General features: G+C 43.4%; 1 protein-coding gene across 5 annotated transcripts in view; it reads left to right on the forward strand.

Annotated features, from left to right (window-relative positions):
• The first annotated feature begins 13,270 nt into the window (after window positions 1-13,270).
• Window positions 13,271-23,585, forward strand: part of Dnaaf9 (dynein axonemal assembly factor 9) — a 148,463-nt gene continuing 138,148 nt past the window's right edge. For 4 of the 5 annotated variants that reach the window (XM_038329804.2, XM_038329806.2, XM_038329805.2 and 1 more), the window contains exon 1: window positions 13,271-13,432. In XM_038329804.2, the coding sequence (XP_038185732.1) occupies window positions 13,350-13,432 (83 nt within the window). In that variant the 5' untranslated portion in view covers window positions 13,271-13,349. The remainder of the gene's footprint in view (window positions 13,433-23,585) is intronic. The other variant, XM_038329807.2, reaches the window with a different exon arrangement.

A 23,585-nucleotide genomic window follows, 5' to 3' on the forward strand; every position in this document is an offset into this window, starting at 1 on the left:
TGGAGAAGTGAAGAGGGTTTTTTGTTTGTTTTTTTTGTATTTTTTTTTTTTTGTGTGTGTGTTTGCTTGTATTCTTTTCTTTAGGTGGGACACTGCAGGGGTAAAGGGAGGATATGGAAGAGAGTGGGATTAGGATGTATGATGTGAAATTCCCAAAGAGTCAAAAACGAAATTATGTTAAATAATAAAAAATATTATATTAGAAGACATGTCCCAAATGATCTACTTTCTGCAACTTGGTCAGTTTCCTCCACTTCCAAGTAGCTATTAAGGTGTGCGTCCATCAGTGAATTAAACCATTTGTTTCCAGAATATCTGAGTTCTAACACACACCTTTATCAAAAAAAGACGGTGTGTATTTGGACGTGTTGCTATGTGCCTGTAATCCTATCACCTGAGAAGCAGATGTAGGGGACTACATCAAGTTTTAGGGTACTCTTGTGTAAAGGAATGTAAAACAACTTCCTTCCTTTTTCTTTTTCTATGAATTCAACTTGAGCTGTGAGTCAAAATGATCTTCTCTTTCTTTCCTCCTGCTATTCTCTGATCTATAACTTAATTTAGTACATTAGTACATCTCAAAATTCTCTTATCACAAGCTTCAAATTTTTCCCATAACTTTGAATTCTTAGTTTTGTTTATTTGTGGGGGGCAGGACTTTACTATGTAGAGCAGGCTGGTCTCTACTCACAGAAATTCTCCCTGCCTCTGCCTTCTGTATGCTGTGATAAAGGTGTGTGCCACCATATCCGGCCAAAATCTTAGTTTTGTAACTCTTCTGGTTTTAATTGGAATCTGCTGATCTTCATTCCAGGCCACAGGTGCTATTCAAATCCAACTCACAAGAGCCCTCATTTTAAGATCAGCGATTATTATTGTGCCATGCTCTCATTATGACAGAGAGCAGTTAAGAGTCAAGGCAAGCTTCATACTTCTTATTTTTTAATCTTAATTTATTATTATTATTATTATTATATCATCATCATTAGTGTGTGTATCTACATGCATGTGTATGATGTATGGTGTGTGGGGGCATTGCTGAGGTATGCATGTGAAAGTCAAACAACTTGGTTGAGTTGGTTCTCTCCACACCTTTACGTGGGTTCTGGGGATCAAACTCAGGTTGCCAGGCTAGTTCTGCAAGTGTTTTTACCCACTGAGCTATCTCACTGGCCACACACAGACACTTTTAAAACCTCTTCTTAAGCAAAATGAAAAGTGTGGGACAGCTATGCTCTAAGAAAGCAGTGAGCTATCCACTCTGGTTTATTTCCTGGGGCATCTTTTTGTAGGTCCAAGATGAGGAGGTGGATGCTGGGGTAGAGAATGGGTAGCTTTTTGTCTTGATTGACAGGCTTGGATTTCGTCAGCCTTTGTTTGCTGTGCATGTTCTTTCTCATGATGCAGTTGATTGTAATCTTATATATGCCCAATCATGCATAGGCATGATTTTAGGTAATTTTCCCTAAAAGTTCACTCAGGGGACACAGTTTGCCTCACTGTGCATGCACCCAAAAAACCAGTCTGGGCTAGTTTCCCACTGCATCTAGTTCCAAGTATGCTCTTGAATGCATTTGACCACAAAAGGGGAGTTATTGAGGTTGCTGTGGAGCTCTAAATTTTCTTTAGGTCCCCATAAGATTATCAGAGCCCCCAACCAGTAGGAAGTAGCCTGGAAAACTACGCTCACATTCCAAAAAAAATGGACTATGGATGTTATTGTTTTCTCAAAAAAAAAGAGGGGGAAATGATGCGGGACAATTCTGTATTCTGTCAATTGTGTTTTAAATAAATGCTGATTGGCCAGTAGCCAGGAAGGAAGTATAGGCAGGACAACCAGACAGGAAGTAGAGGTGGGGCAATGAGAACAGGAGTAGTCTGGGAAGAATGAAGATTTTCCCCCAGTACTGCCCAGATACAGAAGAAGGAAGATGTGACCTTCCCTGCTGAAAAAGGTACCGAGCCATGTGGCTAACATAGATAAGAATGGTAGGCTAATATAAGTTATAAGGTTAATAAGAAGCCTGTGCTAATGGGCCAATCAGTTTATAACTTATGTAGACCTCTGTGTTATTTTCTTTGGGGTTTACCGGCTGTGGGAACTGAGCAGGACAGAAACCCCAACAAGCAGGCCCTCGTGTTACAGGTCCTCCATTCTGGATTATGCAGAAGGTGTGGCAAGGGCAGGCATTGGACTAATGAATGTAGAATAACAAGGGACAGTCAAGGTAACCCTTTGCCAAGTTCAAGAAACTCGTTGAGAGTCCTCTTACAGGCCTTCATTCCAAGTTCAGTTATTTCACATCACCATGAAGGAAACGCCTTCCCAGAGCAACTGAAGAACCCAATGCCTATTATAAGAAACCATACTGCTCTGGAAGATAGAATACCCATAGAAGATAAAACAAAATTTCAGAAGATAAATCAAAATGGACAAAGATATTATTTTAACAAGAGAGACCTCTTGATTAGAGAGATGATAGTTCATCAAATAGCATGGCTGTTCAATCTCAACTAACTTTAAAACTAACAAATGTTTTTCATTTGATCAAATATAGCTTACTAAAAGGGAAACTCCCCAAAGTTAGGGTTGAAGAGAGTTTTGTTTTTATCTTTTCAGGAAAATAAAAACAACCATCTTGAGGAATTTAAAGAACTTTAGACAAATAAGCATCCAAAGGAGAAGGGAGAACTACCTGGAAAAAAATACCAAGAAAAAGAATAATCTGATCTAATGTGCTCTCTGAAGTCTCCAAAAAGATAATAGAATCCCACAATGATGAATCCACCTGGACTATGATAACAACACTAAACTGAAAAATACCACCCAAAAATTAGCTTTGGACAATGAAGTGCTCAGGACCATTTTGAGGTGGCTAGTAGGGATGATCCAGCCTCATAGGCTACTCTAACCAGGACTAGAGACAAGCACTATACTTCCCCATGACACAGAGATTGGACAAGAAATGATACAGTTACCTTTCCCAGGACTTGACAATTAACCTACATTTTTCTTTACAGGATCCCTTAAAGATGTCGCCCCCCCCCCCCAGACAGTAGGAAGTAACTTTAGGAACATGACACCCACATTCCCAAGAGGTGGGGTGGGTAGATTTTGGTCGTTCAGTGGGTTATGGATATTTGTTGTTGTTTAAGGTGGTTGATTACAAGTTATTATTGGTAACAGGAAAAAGGATGAACAAAGTAGGCTAGATTCAGCGTTCTTGTTTTAAAATGAAAAGGAAATATAGAAATGGTAGGATAGGGGCTGGAGAAATGCCTCAGAGGTTAAGAACACTAGCTGCTCTTCCAGAGGTCCTGATTTCAATTCCCAGCAACCACATGGTGGCTCACAGACATCTATAATGAGGTCTATTGTCCTCTTCTGTCCTGCAGGCATACATGCAGTCAGAACACTTCATACATTAAAAAAATAAATAAACCTTCAAAAAAAGACATGATAGGACAAAATGGTATATTATTAAATATACTCTGAAAAGAAAAAGAGGAATATAGAAATAGAATAAACAGGTAGATTATGAATCTACTTTTAAACCAAAAAAGCAACTACTAGTTTTGGATATTTTACATTGGTATGGATTTTTGTATATTGATACAAATTTAAGGTTATTTTTATTAGATTATACTGTGCATATATTTCTAATCTTGTTCAAGGTACTGCACCTGTACAACTCACTTAACAATGTAATGCAAATTTCAAATCCTTTAAAGTTATTATGGCCAACTGTAATGCCCAACATTTGTAATGCCACGCTTGCACTACAGGATGGGTGGTTCATGAGCCAGGCAGGGGCCTGGAGATTGACACACACAGACAGAGAGACAGAGACATGAGTCATTCTTGAATTCCCCAAGAATGTCCCCTTTATTGTGTTCAGGGGCAGCTTATATAGTGCTCTGGCCACACCCCAGCTCTCAAAATCTTTCAGCTGCAGACTCATCAGGAATTATTCCCCTGCCTTCAGGGTCTCATGCTCAGAGAAGCTGCAGGCTGCTCAGAGCAGAGGAAAACAAGTTGTTTTGCTCAGAGCAACTGCAAGCATAACAAGTTGTTTATAGGAAATTCAGGGTCTGGGGATCCACTGTCCCCAACAACCAACTATTTAGGATGATAAAGTATGTGGCTTAGTAGTTAGTCACCTATTACAATCAAACTTGTAGTCATTAAGGTATGTTTTCAAGGTCAAACAGAGATATATTTTAGGTAGTCATCTTCAAATACTTCAAAGATCTACAGAATACAACGTTCAAGATGTCTTAATAACATAGATTCTTTTTTATGACAATGAGACATGTCTGCTCCTGGCAGGAAGGATGATGGGCATCAAAGGAACTCCATATGGAGTTTATTTTCTTAGTAATAAAAATTAGGCACTTGGCAAGAAAGTGTCCTTGCTTGACTGCTGATAGAATACTGTCCAAATTGGACAAGCTGGACACAAAAGAAAGGACTGTAGAAATTTGTGAAGAGAAAGTAGGACAGTCCTTCAAAAACCCTGTTTCATAGAAAAGTCTGTCAATATTCTAGGCCTGTAGGCTGAAGATGGGTGCCCCAATGTTACAGAGGAACCTTGGGTTACTCTTCAGGTAGGCAGCTGTTTCTGTCATTTCTCACATCTCTTTGAAAGTCACTTGCTCGCACTTCCTGCTTACTCAGTTTATATCATTTCTTTTTCAGGTCTCTGAGGTAGTTGAAGACGAGATAGTTATAATTATAGTCTTCCTTGTTTATCAGACTCAGAAAAGAAATAAATAGGTGTAAAGTGTATAAGGTTGAGACATCAAAAGATAGTTTTGGATGGTAATGCAAGTTAAGATAGAAAGTGAATTAAGTATAAGACTTTCGACTCACCAAGATAGGATAGATAATGGAGTATTTTCTCTGAATTTGTCAAATGCAAATAGACTAGATATTGCTGATGTATTATTGCCTATCATCTTACTTATTGTATATATTGTATATCATTATTATTGTACTTAATGTATATGGTTTTTCTTATATTAGTTATAACCTTTTTAATTTTAGGCAAAACAGGTGGCAATGTGGTGATATTTTGTTTGTGCTTTAACAAATAAAGTTTGCCTGACAGAGTGTGGAGCTAGCTATTAGTTAGCCATAGAGGTCAAGCAGGGAAGGCACACACCTTTAATCCCAACACTTGGGAGGGAGAGGTAGACAGATGTGAGTTCAAGGCCACCCTGGGCTATGCGAGATTGGTCCAGTCAAAAAGAGAAACAGAACCAGGTGGTGGTGGCAGCTCACACCTTTAATTGCTGTACTTGGGAGTCATACACAATTCCAACATAAAGGTAGAAGAGACAGAAAGGGATATGACTGAGTGGAGAGAGGAATAGAAGACAAGAAGAGACAGGAGCACATGGCATTCAGTCTAAGCATTCAGTCTGAGAATTCATAAAGACAGGATCTTGCCCCCTTAGGTCTAAAGATTCAGTAAAGGTAAAAAGTCTCTCTAGTGACTGCCTCCTTTACTTCTCTGATCTTCTAGCATTCACCCTGATATCTGACTCCAGGTTTTTATTATTAAGACCAATTAGGATTCATGCCACACATCTTCTTAATGAAATGTTACAGAAACACGTGTCAATTACAATTCTTGTTTCTGCATCTGATCACATGACCCTAGCTGATATTTATAGCTACCTTCCTCTACTACTTATTCTGTAATTCCTCCACCCTCAGCAAGCATCTCAACCGGTCCCAGGTCTTTTCCTGCAAGAATGACTCATGTCCTCAACCCTAGAGTGTCATGGCCCTTCGTCATCCTTCCTGGATTAGGCTATTGTAATTTTCCATTGGTTTTAACCACAGGACGTGGTAACATCCTAAAGGATCTCTTGCACTACTGACATAATCTTTACCTCCGTAGTGAAGAGGCAATCCAATTCCCCCCTGGTAGTCTGAATCAATCACCCCTCCTAATGCTGTTATTCCTTTCTTAGCCTGTTGGCTTAAGGCTATCATGAGCCCAAGGTATCCAAGTTTCTAAGTTTCCAGATCATGGGAATGTTTGCTGTGTCTCCAGGCAGGAACACTCACTCCTCTGAAACCAGAACTGCTAGGTCAGTAGAACTGAAGGTTAAGGGGACATGAAGTGAAAATTTCCCTAGAGAGTTAGTAGGGGTAATAGTGAGTGGAACCATCCCCATTTCTAGCCCTTGATTCCTAACTTTTGATGCTGGCTATAAGAGAAACTGTACCTTACAATGGATACTGATTCAAAGCATGTACTTTGAACTCCTGAAGAACCCTACCCTCACACTCCAGGATACTGCCACTTAATTGCCATGTAATTCTATCTTCAAAAAGTTTCCCTAATTGGCACTATAACTATGTCTTCAAAGGCCATTCCACCATTCTAGCAAGTCGGCTGTTTTAGGATGGTGTGGAACATGGTAAGACCAGTAGATTCCATAAGCATAGGCCCCTTGTCCCACATCTCTGGCTGTGAAGTGAGTTCCATGGTCAGAAGCAACGTTGTGTGGAATACCATTGCTGTGGATAAGACATTTTATAAGTACATGGATGCTGCTCTAGTGGAGGCATTACATGCAGGATTCATAACAATCTATTACAGTGAGGACAAAGCATCGATTGACCTTCCCATAAAGGAAGTGGTCCAATGTAGACAACTGCCTAGCAGGTCACTAGCTGGTCACTTGGGAATGATTCCATATCAGAGGCTGTTAGTCTTTGCTGCTGGCAGATGTGACACTCAGCAGTGGCGGTAGCCGGACCAGCCTTGGAGAGAGGAAGTTCATATTGTTGAATTTATGCACAACCTCCATCTCTCCCACTTTTTTCCTGGGCCCAGTAGGGTGAGAAAGGCATGACTTCTGTTATCAGTAGTAAACTCCAGGAACTGAGGGAGATAGAGACTGAGCAGGCCACTCCAGGGAAGCACTTACCAGACATAGGAGATGAGGAGAGATGAGTGATTAGAGCAGGTGGAAAAGAAGCTGAAGAGGTGGATTCTAAAATTTGGAGTCAAAAATGGTAGGTGGCAAAAGTCAGCAGAAACAAATGATCCATATAAAAGATCCAGTCAAATCGACAGCTTTGTTCAGTTAGGACAAGCTGAGCCCCTGGGAAAGACATCCATTGTGTCCCTACTGAGTTTTGGCACCAGAGGTATTTGAGGGGACATGGTAAAGAAATTGCCGACATGGCTGCTCCATATATTGTTAAGGTTTTTATTGTAGGTGTGAGAGAACAGCCAGAGGCATCTGGAAGAGTCCAAAGAAGAGAAGGAAGCAGACTGAATACGGCCAAAAGACTGGACATGGCTCGGGCTCTCTGTGAGAGAAGGGAAGAACAGCAGGGAATGGAGAACAGAGAAAGCATAGTGAGAATGGGTGGGTGGGGGAAGGACACCTTGCCATTATAAAGAAACAAATGGGTATTTGGGAGAAGGGAAGCCTGGGGAGGTGAGAAGGGCTAGGATGCTAGTGTGGAATCTGAAATGTATAACAAGTACTTGTGGATACAGAGGGAGCCTGGAGGCCAGCATGGGCTTTGATATGCAACTACAGGTATATGCCAATGGAGCCTTATGTCCAGTCTGCCAGAGGTAAGGCAGATGGGAACCAGTTTCACAAGTTCCTGAAGAATGCTGGCTTTTATCTAATTGCCAGAAGTCCTCTTATAGTCCAGGTTGAGCTCATTTCTGGATATTTGGACAGATTGTTTGGAGGTTGGGGATTGTACAATGACAGGAGTAGCTGGGAAAAGTCTGACTGTCCACAGAACCAGTCATCCTATCTACTTGATTACTGAACTCCTCCTTAGCTGGTTACTTTTTGTTGAACGTTTACATGGGACACAATTATTTGGGCATGGTGGCATATGTCTTTAATCCAAGCACTTACGTGTAGCATAAATAATAAAAACCCAGAAAATCAGAAAAGCAACACAGCCAACGACTAGAGAGCTCTTACCTCTATGAAATCTTCAGCCTGAAAGGAGAGCAAGTTCCTGTCTCATCCTGCCTTATATTCCTCTCTAGTGCTGGTATTAAAGGTGTGCACTACCATTGTCCAGCCTCTATGACTGACTAGTGTGGCTTATTAGATTAAAAAAGGTGTGTGTCACCACTGCCTGGCCTGTATGGCTGACTAGTGTGGTTAATTTTACACTATGATCTTCAGGCAAGCTTTATTTATTAAAACACAAATATCACTATACTTAGGAAGCAGAGGCTGGTGGGTCTCTAAATTTGAGACCAGCCCAGTCTATAGAGTGAGTGCCAGGACAGCCAGAGATACACAGAGAAACCCTGTCAAAAAAAATTCACAGGACACAATTATCTTCACATACTTTGCCCATTTGGAGAGATTCCCCCCAAATTTCTTCCCCAGATGTCTTTCTCATCAGTTTTTCAGTCATATTCTTTCCACATCCCTGAGCATCTAAGCAATCCATTGGCTGCAGCCCATGAATCAGTAAACATGGTACATCTGGCCATTTCTCCTTCTAAGCAAAATGTATGTTTACAGTCCAGAGTTCTGCCCACTGTGAAGATTTCCCTTCAATAGTGTCCTAGAAAGGGATTGTGATGTTCCCGCTCTCCATTTGTGGATGATGTCTTCACAGCGTGCAGAGGTATCAGTAACCCAGGCCCTAGTCTTTTCTTCCTCAGTCAACTGCTTATAGGCTGCTGTGGGAACTCCTTCAGCCAATAGATACTTTGAGATACTGGCCCTCTTTTGTTGTGTTGACGTGAGAGATGATTGATCCTGGCAGCACCAATCTACTCCCAAGAGAATGTTGGGCACTGAAGACACTCCACTTGGAGCTTGTTTTCTTCTTGGCAAAACTGTCCTTTGGGGCAAAGAACTGCCCCGCCTCAATCACTGACAAAATGCACAGTGTCCAGACTGGACAAGCAGGATAAGTAAAAAGACTGCCAAACCTTGCCAAGACTGCCTCTGAAAATGGTCTGTCAGTTACTCTAGGCCTTAGCCAAAGTTGGTTGTTCCTGTTGCAAGGAAGGGGTCGCTTGTTCTTCCCGGCCACCCGGATAGCTTACACCCGAAATTATCACACAGAAACTATATTAATTAAATCACTGCTTGGCCCATTAATTCTAACTTCCTATTGGCTATCTCTTACATATTGATTTAACCCATTTCTATTAATCTGCATATTGCCACGTGGCAGTGGCTTACTGGCAAAGATTCATTCTGACTCTGGCGGCAGATGCATGGAGTTCCCTCACTCCACCCTTCTTTCTCCCCACATTCACTTCTGTCTTCCCTGCCCACCTAAGCTTTGCCCTATCAACAGGCCAAGGCAGTTTCTTTATTCATTAATGGTAATTATAGCACACAGAGGGGACTCCCACATCATGCCCCAATGCTGCAAATGAGACTTTGGGTGACTGCCCAGGTAGCCAGTTGTTTCTGTCATTTCTTACACCTTTTAGAAGTTGCTTTATTGTACTTCCTGTTTACTCAAGTAGTATTATTTCTCTTCTCAGGTCTTTGATGGGTTGAAGACTTAGCCAAGCCATTTTTAATATAAGACTTAGGCTCCTTAGGATAGAATAACTATTGAAACATTTAGCATGTTTCTTGCTTGATGTTGTTTATGCTGGCTGTAATTCTAATTTTTATGTATGTTTTTGCCTCTTCTTTGGCCTGGACAATACTTGATATTTGTTCTTATTGTATATAGTTTTGTATATATAAAATAATAATAATATATAATAATAAATAATAACTCTCTTATTTAGACAAGAGGGGGAGTTGCTGTGGGAACTCCTTCAACCAATAGCTTTTAAGATACTGGCCCATTTTGGGCGTGGTCTCACATACTATAAATTCAGAGGAAAAGCACGCAAGGGCCTCTTGGCTGCTGGATTCAGCTCCAGTTCCCAGCGCAAGAGTAGATGGCTACTCTTTCTGGAAGTTTATCCCAGTTAATCCTTTGATATACTGTATTCTGGGCTACTGTGGAACTGGTTTGTACACCAACAATAGGCATAACCCCTGAGGCCATAGGTAAGCTTGGGAACAGAAGGCCTTTACCAGGAGTAGAAACCATTGGCATTTGGGCAACTTCCTGATCACGTAACTTGCTTGTGCCTTCAGGATCAGCTTGGGCCCGGCCACATCTATATCACTTCAATTTGATATTGGAATGCTGTTGTGCGTAGCAGGAATAATAAAAACTCAGAGACAGATAATGGGTTCAAGATGACGATCAGAAAAGAAAAGCAGCCAAACCACTAGAAAGATCTTACCTCTACCAAACAAACAAACAAAGGGAGATACGGCAATGCTCTCCAGCAACCTCAGACTCAACCTCCCAAGTTCCTGTGTCTTCCCCTTATATTTCTCTCTCTGCCCAGTCATATAGCTCCTGTCTCCACCTCCCTAGTGCTGGAATTAAAAGCATGTGATCCCAAGTGCCAGGATCACCTTTGTGTGAGCTCTGTCTCCCAAGTCTTGTGATTAAAGGTGTACGCCACCACTCCCTGTCCCGTATGGCTCACTAGTATGGTTGCTTTGCCCTCTGATCTTCCTGCAGGCAATCTTTATTTATTAAAATACAAATAATAGCCAGGCGGCGGTGGCGCACGCCTTTAATCCCAGCACTCGGGAGGCAGAGGCAGGCGGATCTCTGTGAGTTCGAGACCAGCCTGGTCTACAAGAGCTAGTTTCAGGACAGGCTCCAAAGACAGAGAAACCCGTCTCGAAAAACCAAAAAAAAAAAATATATATATATATCACTATAATAGCCAGCTCATAATGGGCATCTCAGTTTGCATGGTAACTAGGTGGCCCATTGTTCTGGAACCATTTTGAGTGACCATGGATCCAGAAAACTGTTTACCCCAAAGTCTGTTTCAACATGAAAGCAGTTTCATGAAGTTTTTATAGTTTTACAGAAAAAAATAAATCAAGGCAAGTTTGAAATACATTGGTGGGTACATCAGAGAGGCTGTTACAGCAAGATGGGAAGCTTTTTTATAGGTCCAAGATGCTATCTGATGACATTCTCAGTTTTTTTTTGTTTGGGTTTTGGATTTTTGTTTCTTTTGAGACAGGGTCTCTCTGCATAGCCCTGTCTGTCTTGGAAAACTATGTAGACCAGGCTGGTCTTGAACTCATAGGACTGCCTGCCCCTGCCTCCAGAGTGCTGGGATTAAAAGTATGTGCTACCATGCCTGGTGATAATTTTAGCTTTGAGGTTAGCTAAGCCAATAGATTCCAAAGCTTTTGACCTTTTAGTCACAGTATGTTAATTCTGACACAAACTGGGCAAGAAATGTCTGTTCTAGGGGCCAAAGGCAGCCCAAGATAAGGTAATTAGCATCTGGACCAGCAACATCCCAACCTCTCCCATGAGTGCAGTTTTCAATCAGTCTTGCAGACAGAAATTCTCTGCAGGAATCCTTGTTCACACTATGTCTCTTCAACAGCACATGAAAAGATGACTAGCCAACCACTACCTCATATCCAGCAAGATGACTACAATCCAAAAGGTATTAAATGTTCGGAAACGTGGAAGAATTGGAACCCTCATACCTTGGTAATATGGATATAAATGGTGCAGCTTTTTTTTGATAAGTTTAGAACTGCCTCAAATAATTACACATAGTTTCTGTATGATCAAGCAGTCCACTTCAAGGAGTATTCTACATATACAAGAGAATTAAATTAAATTAAAGATGTCTACACAAAATCTTGTCAACATCTCTTCATACTGACTTCATGCCAAGGCAGAGAAAAGGTGGAAACAACCCACTGTTCAATTACCTGATAAACGAATAAGCAAGATGTGATATATGCACACCGCGGCATTGGCCAAACGTCAGTGGCACACAGTTTTGGTCTGTGCTACAAATTGCATCAGCCTTCCAGCTAGGCGTGAAGATGTAGACCTGTAATATATTTAGGAGGCTGAAGCGAGAGGATCAGGAGTTCAAGGCCAGCCTAGGCTACAGAAAAACCTATCAAAGGAGAGAGGGGGAGGTAAATATCACGTTTGCTTGCAAATGAAAGCTGCATTCTCAAAGCAGACTCCGAACAAAGCCAGAGACATAGATAGCGATTGGGTCTGTAGAGGCCTGTGGTGTTTCAATAAACTGACCGTTTAGCAATTTACAGACTAATGGATGTTAACAACTGTGGTCTGCGAACAAAGCGGCTGAGAACCGCTCTTTCATTCCGATGTCCAGTCATTGAGCTGCTGATTGGGCTACTGTCAAAGATTATTTGGCTTTCAGAAGCTGTTCATAACTGGCTGATTTGGAAGCCCCTGAAGAGAGGCTGTCTCTGATTGGCTGGTTTTCACAGACTGTGTTGGTTACCTCTAAACAATGGTTACATGTTCATGGCTTGGGTCTGGAGGCAAATTTTTATTTTTCCTTTCATGAATATAAAAAGAAACACTTTTATTTCCCTCTTCTTTTGATCTTCTTTCCGTTAAACCTGCAGGAGACACCTTAGGGATTGTTAAATCTTTATGAGCGGAAGGAGGGTTTTTTTCAGCCAGCACTGTTTATAACGGATTCAGACGCCAGTCATTGTGGCAGGAAAAAGTCCCGGGTAGTTAAAATTTACTATGACAAGATGAATTTAGGACACATAGGGCATCTTGACAAGGTCAATATGTGGTACTGGACGTAATCATTAAATAGGCCTTGTAAAGGACGTGGGCAACCCTCCACTTTATGCAGGAAGGGACTGGGCTCTGTGAGATTTTTCTGGCCCACCGACCGCAGCTGGAAACAATTCTAACGCGGATCTGAACTGCAAGGGGAGGGGTCTCCTGGGATACTGAGAGCCCTCTCATGCCGGTGCCCTGAACAGGACGCATCACTAAGGGGCCGAATGTTTCAAAGGTGGGTGTGCAACTGTTGAGAAGCAGGCAACTGCAGACAGGTAGCTGGCTGTCCAGGAGACCCAGGGATGAACTGCCAGGTACAGACCTGAAGTACCCCAGCACTGCCGGGGCGAGAAGGGGCGGAGCTGACGCGAGTCCCCGCCCCGGGCGCGTCCGCGAGTACGGCTGAGGTCCTCCACCGAATCCCCGCGACACTCTGAGACCTTAGGGTCGGGCGGTGTGTTGTCCCTGGAATCGGGGCGCCCCGAATCGGTACGGCCCCGAAGCGGCACAGTCAAGCGCTCGGCCCCGAGCTCTCTGACGCCCCCGCTGCGCGCGCTCCCGCCCCGCCCCCACGTGCCCGCGCGCGCCTGCCCCGCCCCCTCGGCGCGCCCTCGCTCCGCCCTGCCGCTGGCCCGCTGCGGTGCCGGGCCCCAGCGACCCTCCGCGGCCCCGTGGTCCTCCACCTCCAGCCTCCATGGACTCGTTCGCCACACAGCAGCCGGGGCTGCCCCGCGCGCGCTTCGCTGGCACCTCTGGCCGTGGGGCGGCCTCCGTCAGGTACGCCGGGGTCGAGGCCGCCAAAGGGTGGCCCGGGATGCGCGGTGGGGCGGCTACGCCTCGGGCGGCAGGGCGTGGTCTGATATGGCTTCCTTGCGGAGGATTGTTTGAAACGGCTCCCCGAAGAACGTTTGCCTGGGGACGGCGTCCTTCCTGGGGGACAGTGCTGTGGGTGAAGCTCGACAACCCACCGCGGTTCCTGGGAAGACCCTATTGTGACATCCCCTTCCCACGGACTGGTTTCCCTTGGAAGCGTCCCCACAGACAGCCCACCGCTAGAGGCCCTGTCTGGCTCCCCAGAAACCGCACGAACCCCTGCGTTCCTAGGTGTCCAGAGCCTTTGCCCAAGACCATAGCTCGGTTTAGTGTTCCTGGCCCACTACATGCGCATCGGCAGCGTCTCCCCTCACCTATCCCTGGCCATTGCATCCAATCCCTCCCCCCCCCCCGCCCGTTGCCGGGATATGAAGGTCATTGGGGGCGTAAGGGGGGGGGACCTGGATGGATAGGGAGAGAGGGCCCGGGACACCCAAAAGAGCTGACAGCGGGTCCCTGATAGAATCCAGGAGTGCCCCACGAGTGTCGGTGCAGGGGGAGGGGAGCTGATAATTAGGGAGGGCCATCCTGCCCTTTTCTGTATAGAAGGTCTGTTTCCGATTTCTGCTCTCGTCTTTGGGGCTGACCTTGATAGTCTGGGCATTGTTTGTGACCGAGCTGGTTGGAGTGATGGAAATGTTGCAGTAGGAATCTATAAAAAAGGTAAGGGAGAGTCTCTGAGGTTTGAGCACTGCTAACCTGTCATTAAAACAGAAGAGGCTTTTTTTGTTTGCTTACTTGCAGCCATTTGGCAAAGCAAATATGTTATTGTTCCTTTGAAAGGGGGCTGTCAACTAATATGTTAGAATGGCTTTTCCTGTATTCTGTTTTTTTTGTTCGTTTGTTTGTTTTTTTTGTTTTGTTTTTTTGTTAAATTGAGGCAGGCCCTAACTCTGTAGACCAGGCTGGCCTTGAACTCAAAGAGACTCATCTGCCTCTGTTCCCTGAATGCTGGCATCAAAGGCTTGTGCCACCATGCCTGGACTGCTTTTTCTAAGCTCTTGTTTGGGTATTTTAATGTTCTGTGTGTATGTGTAAATGTATGACCCTCCAGTGTTGAGAGGCAAATTCCAGGACATTGCATGTGTTAGCAAGTGCTGTATCACATTCACCCTTGTTTTCTGTAGAGTTTTGTTGGGTCATTTATTTATTTATTTTTTACCTAGGGGGGTGTTGCTTGTTTTAATTGGATCAAATCTATGAAGAGTCAAAAACTATTTTTATTTATTTTTGAGACAGAGTCTTGAATTCAGACCCACCTGCTTCTCGGTGCCGGGACGACAGACATGAGCCACCTTGCCTGGCTTCTTTCTGGATTTTTAATCTGTGCACAGCACAGTGAGAGTATGAAAGTTAGAGGACTCCTTGCCTGGGGTCTTTCCTCCTCTCTCTCCTATGTGGGTCACCAGGATTGGACTCGGTCAGGTTTGGCAGCAAGTGCCTTTACCCACAGAGCCATTCTGTGAGCCCCCAAACTAATCCTCCTCTTTCATTTCCCAGGATTCCTTCACACGTTCTGGCAGTGTGTTTACTGGATGACTAAGACATGGAAGAAGAAGGAAGTGTTTAGATAGTAATGAAACAATGTGTTTAGGAGTCCTGCTCTGCTTCCACTCTGACACTGTGTGAATTCCTCTGCCGCTCAGGAATTCTTTCTGCGCTTAACAATGTGTAGTGGTTGTGGAAACAGTCTCTTTCAGTGCTTCTGCCCAAGAGTACCACTGTTTGAACGTATTTGATGCTTCAGAACTCGGAGCAGCCACCTGATAACTCTAGGCTTTCTGCAGGGGTGGGTGCCTGTCTGCGAGTGTCCACGTGCCACACTTGTTTGGTGTGGTGCTGGAGATGAAACTTGGGGTCTTGTACATGGCAGCAGAGTGCTCTCCCTCTGAACTGTATTCCCATGACAAGCTCAGTAACCTTTACTTGAATTTTAAAAATAGTTGGATTTTAAAATTCTCGAGTTTAGATTTAAGTGTGACTGTATCGTGTTTGTCTGTGGGAACGTGCAGATGAGTGCAGGTTCCCAGTGAGTCCAGCAAGGCGCTGGGTCCCCTGGATCTGGAGTTACAGGCAGATCCCCTGGATCTGGAGTTACAGGCAGTTGTAAATTGTCTGACACGGGTGCTGAGACTTGATCTCAGCCCCTCTACAAGAGCAGCAGATGCTCTTAACTGCTAGGCCACCTCTCCAGCTTCACACTTTTATTTGCTTATCAAAAGTTCTATGTATGTGTCACAGAGCACCTGTGGTGGCCGAACAACTTTGGGGAGTTGAATCTTTCCACTGAGCTGGTCTCGGATCCAGTTTGTGTTAGCATTCTTGGTGGCAAACTCTTTTACCCACCGAGTTCTTTTGCTGGCCTTTCATTTGAATATTTTGAGACTTGAGGGTGGAAAAGCAACTTTACCATAAAAATCTATTTCCAGAATAAATGCGACCTACCTGCTTGCTTCTTATTTCTTTTTTTTTTTTTTTTTTTTTTTTTTTTCTGAGACAGGGTCTTCACTATATAGCCCTGGCTGGCTTGGAACTTGTGTTGACTGAGCTAGTCTTGCACTTGTCTCCACAGAGTGCTGGGATTAGAAGAGTATGTACCACACCTGGCCTATTTACTTTCTTTTTAAATTTTTTTATTATTTACTAGTAGTGACTTTGGGAGGGGGCAGGCACATTGGTCCCATGGCACATGTATGGAGGTCAAGAGGGTGATTTCTTCTCTGTGCACCGTGGATCTGGAGACTGAACTCAAGTCCTCAGGCCTGCACAGGAAGTACTTTTACTTACTGAGTCTTCTCTGACTCCTTAGTTTCTTTTTTCTCTTTTTCTTAGTTTCCCTTTGGTTTTTTGAGACAGATTCTCAACAAGTAACCTTTGATGGCCTGGAACTCACTATGTAGACAAGGCTGCCTCTACCTCCCCAGTGTTGGGAGCTCTTTACTGTCTTGAAGATAGTATTTTTATGTTAAGATCTATAGAGAGCTGGGAGTATCCAGTTCCCTCTTCTGACTTCTTCAGGCACTGGCACACGGGCAGCATACACTCACACAGACGAACATACAGACATAAATGTAGACATATATGTTGGATGACTTTATTAGTCATGTCTAAACCCTGAATTTTGCATAAAATGGTTTGACTAAAACTTGGCTTTAGACCGTGCATTGTTTAACATCAAAAGAATTTTGGTAAAAGGTCCCCTCATTTCTCCACCTCCCTGTAGTTGAACATGCCTTTCTTACTATTCAGGTCTTGCCTTGTTTTCCCTAGTGGTTTTCAATTAAGTCTCATTCTGCAGCTCCGGCTGGCTTTGAACTTGTTTGATCCTCCTGCCTCAGCCTCCCAAGTGCTACGATTCCAGGCCTTTGGCACCATGCCTGGCTTTCCCCTCACGTTGTCATTTGAAGGTTCATGTCAGGTTTCAGCCCAGCACTTTCTTGCCAGCTACATTTGGCTTCTTTCTTGGAGTTTGGTTCCTTTGTTGCTCTCTCTCTCCAGTGATGAAAGAGGCAGGCTTAACTAGTGAAGTTACATTCCTGGAGACAAGTGCGTGGAGTAAGGGAGTCCGCTCTCACAGATGGAGAATGGAGATCAGAGGTGAAAGGACTGTCCTCAGGATTAGAGACTCCTTTCTGAGGTTGTGATAGTCATCACGCTGTCTATCAGGTAATCTCGGTTTCTGTCTCCCAAGCATGTAGAATTAGAGTTGCTTTCCCTTTTCAGATTGCTTGTGAGTTGCTCTTGGCTCTTGGTTCATGAAATGTGCGTAAGAATCGCACTGTAGTCCTGTTCAGTAAAAGCTTCGGCAGTGTGACTTGTCACTCTTGTTCCTTCTGCTGTGGTGGCTGAGGGCCAGCCACATGGTTGCCCCTCCATCATTCTAGAACCTAGAATGAACAAGAGAAAGGAGTTAAATGTCTCTGGGGTTTTGAAGTTAAAAAAAATTTTTTTTTCATTTTTATTTGGATTTGTTAAAATTCCATTTTATGTGTTACTGTTTTGCCGGTGTGTATGTCATGCGCCATGTGCGTGCTTGGTGCCTGCAGAGGTCAAAAGAGGTCATGGGATCTCCTGAAACTGTTACAGATGGTTGTGAACCACCATGTTGGTGCTGAGAATCAAACTGAAGTCCTCTGCAAAAGTATCAAGTGTTGTTTACTGCTGCACCATCTCTCCAGCCTGAATAAAAAGTTTTTTGCTCTCGGATAGTTGATGTACTCCTTTAATTCCAGCATTTGGGAGGCAGAGTCAGAGGCAGAGGCAGATGCCTGTGAATTTGGGACTAGCCTGGTCTACATATCTTTTTCAGACCGGCGAGGGCTGAATAATGAGACCTTCTCTCAAATAAAAATAAAATTGTGGGTTTTTTTTGTTTTGTTTTTTTTTTTTTTATTTTGAGACAGGGTTTTTCTGTGTAACGGTCCTGGCTGTCCCTGGAACTTACTTTGTGTACCAAGCTGGCCTTGAACTCACAGAGATCCGCCTGCCTCTGCCTCTCCAGTACTGGGATCAAAGACATGAGCCACCATTGCCTGGCTTCAAAAATTTTTAAAAAAATTTGTGTGTGTGTGTGTGTGTGTGTGTGTGTGTGTACACGCACGTGCGCTTACACAAAACACGTGCCACAGGGTATATGTGGAGGTCTGAGAACAGCTTATCTGGAGTAGGTTCTCCTGCTATGTAGATCTTTAAGTCCCTGAGATTAAAATCAGATCAATGAGTCTTAGCAGCAAACACTTTTACCTACTGAACCTCTTTCTGGCCCTAGGATTTTTCCTTAACCAAAGTATGAGTAACCTAATTTATCTGAACTAATACTAAGGAATAAGTGGAAATCTTTCTGAAATATACTGCCCTACCTACTTCAAAGTATTTTTCTGTGGAAGAGTCTCTTTCAGGAACTTCAGAAGTTCTTTGGTTGTATATCCAGTTCAGGGTCAGTCTAGGTTACCTCAGACCCTGACTGAGGTAACAAGTAACAACAAAACCCTTCAAAAATCCCAAAACAGCTGCTTTAATACTGGCTGTGAAGGCTCAGTGTGGTTTTAGGAGAAGCACAAAGATCTGCTTGTTAAGATTTGTAGCTTCATTTCTGCCCAGAGGTAATGGCCTCATTGTTTGCCTTTGCGCTTAGGTCCGGGGTGATAGTGTGCTTGCTGTGTGCCTTCAGTTCTGTGACTTCCCTATAGCACAGTAACGTGGCAGTGTCCCCCAACTTCTTGCTCCATGCTACGCAACTTAAACTGTTGGTTTTGCCCTGAAATTTATTTTCAAAGGGTCTGGAAAGGTAGCTCAGCAGTAAAGGTGCTTGCCACCAAGCCTGAGGACACACATGGTAGACAGAGGAACCCAGTTCCACACCTGCGTGTACATATGCTGTGAGATATGTGTGCCAACACATACAATATACAACCCAGACAAATAAGTGAATACGTCAATAGGAAAAAATTTAAAAGAATAAGGCCTTATAGTTTGGGTACTTAAAACTGGTACCTTTGATTTAAAGCCTAGTTTGAAGAAAAGGCAGCTTACTTGGTATTTTATTTATTTTTGAGACAGGGTATCAATGTGTAGCCTTGACTGACTAGGAACTTGCTCTGCAGACCAGGCTGGCTTCAAACTCAGAGAGATCTGTTTACCTCTGCCTTCAGGGTGTTGGAATTGAAGGTGTGTGCCACCACACCTGGTTTTATTTAACGTATTAACATTTTAACTTGTTTATTTACTCTGCGTGTGTACATGTTGGTGCATATGGTATGGCAATCAGAACTACTTGAGGGAGTAGGTTCTCTCCTCTTCCACCACATGAGGCCTGGGACTCTAACTCAGGTTGTCAGACCTGGTGGCACATGCCTTTGCCCACTGAACCATCTCATTGGGCCCTTACCATGCCTTTTACAAACTTCAGTTTTGAAATAATTTTAGACTTATAGATGAATTGTAATACAGAATAATGATGATTTATTACAATGAAGGCATCAGTGTTGGTGCAACACTTTAATTAGTAAACTTTTTTTTACCTGGAGTTTAGTCCTCCGAACTTTATTTCCCTAAATGAACTCTCTATTCTGAGATCTAACCTAGGCTTCCATGTTCATTTGACTTTGACATCCTTATAACAGTCAGCGATGCGAGGGAGGATAATTGTGGGTGCTTCTTTTTTTCTTTTTTTCTTTTTTTTTCTTTTTTTTTTTTGGTTTTTCGAGACAGGGTTTCTCTGCAGCTTTTTTAGAGCCTGTCCTGGAACTAGCTCTTGTAGACCAGGCTGGCCTCGAACTCACAGAGATCCGCCTGCCTCTGCCTCCCGAGTGCTGGGATTAAAGGCGTGCGCCACCACCGCCCTGCTTGTGGGTGCTTCTTGAGTGAATATTGTGACATACTTCCTCTAACAAGGACACACCTACTCCAACAAAAAGTGCCACTCCCTAAGCATTTAAATATATGGACCTATGGGGGCCATTCTTGTTCAAATCACCACGTGATAGTAGCATGTTCTTCAGTCATACCGTATGTGTGTCAGTGTGAGTCATTTTATGGCTAGTGGTTAACCTCTTTTGGTCATGACAGTAGTAACATTTGTCTTACCTGTCACCAGTGGAGGACATCAGTGGAAATGGTATTTATTGCCTTGCCATACGTCTGCCTCTGCCTTTCTTCAAGTTCTTAATTTTGACAAGGGAAGTAGATGGTAGTAGCTTTACTCTATAAAGACCAGGCTCGTCATCTGTCTCAGTCCTGTAGTGAGCTTGTTCTGATCTAGACCTGAAGTCTAGGTTAATACAGATATGGTGGCCTTTATTATTCTCACTGTGATTCCCTCTAGCATTGCAATATGAAGAATCTCTAAAGTTCAGAAAAGCTGAATTATTCAGTAAGCATTCCTATTTGCCATACCTGGACTCCATACTTATTGTGTTCATTCTTTCTATGACACTGCAGTCAAGCCAGTCAGTGCTTGAGACCAGTCCCAGTGCTTTGGGATTGCTAGGCAAGCACTCTGTCGGAGAGCTGGGTCCTCAGCAGTATCATTTATTCTACTTTTGAATATCACTTGATCTTCTGTCCACCTGGAAGAGATGGAGATCACCAGAGCTGCCTAGAAGACTGAGAAACCGAGCTGCCTGAAAGAGACTCTGACCTGTTGAGCTGCCTGTAGTCTGCACCTGAGCTCCAGGTTTCCTTCTTTTGTGAGCTGTCACCCACATTGACAGCTTTGTGATGGGCTGTCTGTGAGTCAGTTCTGCTCCCGTCAGGAGCCCCAATAAAACTCACTGGTTCACCAAGTTGAACTTCGGTGGTTCCCTTACTTTGGTCTGTCCTAAATTCCCAATCTGGGATGAGTAGACATTGATTGGTCTTCCCAGGAATAGTGTCTTACAACACAACTTGAAGTCCTGACCCTTCCACCTCTACCTCCCAGTTGTTGAGGTGACAGTTGTGCATCTGTCACTGACTTTTAATTGACCTCCCAGAGTCAACCCATTTCCCTTCACTCTGCTATCAGTTAAGCCAATAGAGTCATTTCTTGAAGTATGTGTCATTTCATGTCATTGCTGCTTTCAGAACACTTCTAGTAAAGGCTCACCTGTGAACTGAGGGGCTGGAGAGGTATGTGTGTGGAGGTCAGAGGACAGCGTAGGAGTCAGTTCTCTCATCCACAATGTGGATTCCAAGACCAAACTCAGACTCTCCCACTTACCTGCTAAGCCATCTCACCTGCCCTTCAGCTGTTGGGTTTTTTTTTTTTTTTTTTTTTTTTGAGACAGGGTTTCTCTGTAGCTTTGGAGCCTGTCCTGGAACTAGCTCTAGCTCTTGTAGACCAGGCTGGCCTCGAACTCATAGAGATCCACCTGCCTCTGCCTCCCCGAGTGCTGGGATTAAAGGCGTGTACCACCACCACCCAGCTCAACTTGCTGTTTTGCAAAGAGTTTGTATCCAATACCCAAGCTAGCATCTCACAAATGCCTGCAACTCCAGCTCCAAGGGATCTAATGCTCTCTTCTGACCTCCACAGTCACCTGCACACACCTGGCATACACATATCACTTGTGAACTGGAGTTTTCCAGGGGGAAAAAAAGCCAAACCTGTGTGAAAGATTATGCAAGGCTGCTGACTGACTAGAATTTCATGAAAAAAAAAAAAAGACATGTCATTTGTTCAATCTCTTTTTACGCTAGACACTGGTTTGTTTGGATAGCTAGTAGCATCTTTTCTAGTTTAAATGGTGAAGTAATTGGGAAACTAGTGAGTAGAAAAAGATCATGCATGGGTTTCCTGGCCTTTGAAGGAAGGCATCTGCTCATGTGTCATGCTCTGCACAAGAGCACCAGTTCAGGCTGGCTCTCTAGAGGTGTCTGGCCTACCCTCTAGCTGGGGTTGATAGCCAAGTTGTTGCCACTGTAGCTTTCTGCAGCCATAGTGGCAGCCTCTGGTTCTTTTCACCCTCCAAGAGCTTGCAAAGCAACTGTAAACCTGAGAATGCCAAAGGCTCCATTTCTCTGCTAAGTGCCCATTGGTGACAATTGAGTTGTCATCTCATGCCCAAACTGTTTCTAAACCTAAGGAAAACCAGAAATTAATAATAGTGTAAAAGCAGCATTCTTCTTTGAGGTCTTGAAGATTGGATCCAGGATATTGTCATGTAAGTGCTTTGCCATTGAGCTATATTACCACCTTGAAACAACTGTAGAATGTGTGTGTGTGTGTGTGTGTGTGTGTGTGTGTGTGTGGTGTGTGTGTTCTGTATTAGGGATTGTACCCAGAGCCAGGCAAAAGTTCTACCATTGAGCTATATCCTCAGTTTATCCATGAGTTTTTTGTTGTTTTGTGGAGGGGTTTTTTTGTTTATTTTTGTTCTTTTTTTTTTTTTTTACATTTATCTTTTACTTACTTGGTTGGGTGGGGGACATGCTCTCTAGGTGCATGTATGGTGGTCAGAGGACAACTTGGGAGAATCTTCTTTTCTTTACCATGGGGTCCTGCCTATCAAGCCAATGTCTTTACCCCTTGTTATTAGGGTTCCTATTGCTGCGATGAAACACCATGACTAAAAGCATTGGGGAGGGGTGGGTTTAATTGGCTTATGCTTCCTTATCATTCATCACTGAAGGAAGTCAGCACAGGAACCCAAACAGGATAGGAACATAGAGGCAGGAGCTGATGCAGAGGCCACTGAGACATTTGCTTTCTTACAATTACCCAGGACCACCCACAGTGGGCTGGACCCTCCCACTTCAATTGTTAATTAAGAAAATACCCTACAGGCTTGCCTACAGCCCAGTCTTGTGGCGGTGACTCTAGCTTGTGTCAAGTTGACATTAAACTGGCCATCACACTCACTCCATGACTTCTGAAGGTAAAACTTTGTAAGTTGTGAACAAACACAGGCCTATCCAGGATGTACCAGCCTTGCTCAGGTACTGTGAGCTGCATAAGTGTTACTGTAGACTTTGGGGTATATTCATGTAGACACATAACGAACTACCTTAACCTTTGGTTATAAGAATCAATGAAAACTTTAGTTTTGTACAATTTTTTTATTCTTTCTGAAAGGACAGTAAACTAGTATTTTATGCATACAGTTTCAAAAAGCATTAATATGAATAAAGCAGATATGCCAAGAAGTTAGCTGTGATTAATTCTGGGTTATGGGTGGGAATAGGGTGATTGATTGTACTTTTATTTGAACTCATCAGGACTTTTTTTTTTTGCTTTTAGTTAAAAGTAAATAATTAAGTAACTGTAATGCTTCATGGTTCAGTGACAGATTGGCTGTATTCTGGTTAAAGATTAAATTTGAGAAACAAGAAAATGTACAAAGGGAAAAACCTGAATTTAGTTTTACCCCTTTGATACAAAAACACTAATCAGGATAATGTTCTACTTAAGGAAAAAAGACACTCTTTACATTTATGTGTGCCTGCTTTATTTGGACTGGACAGGGTACAAGTAGGAAAAAAGTCTCCTATTTTCAGTATTGTCTTGGCTTTCAACAGCAGTTGCCGGGGAAACACTTTTGTTTCTTGGTCACATGATCTGGACATGCTTTTTGTTGGT

This window comes from Arvicola amphibius, chromosome 5 (assembly GCF_903992535.2).
Source record: "Arvicola amphibius chromosome 5, mArvAmp1.2, whole genome shotgun sequence".
NCBI classification, from domain to species: domain Eukaryota; kingdom Metazoa; phylum Chordata; class Mammalia; order Rodentia; family Cricetidae; genus Arvicola; species Arvicola amphibius.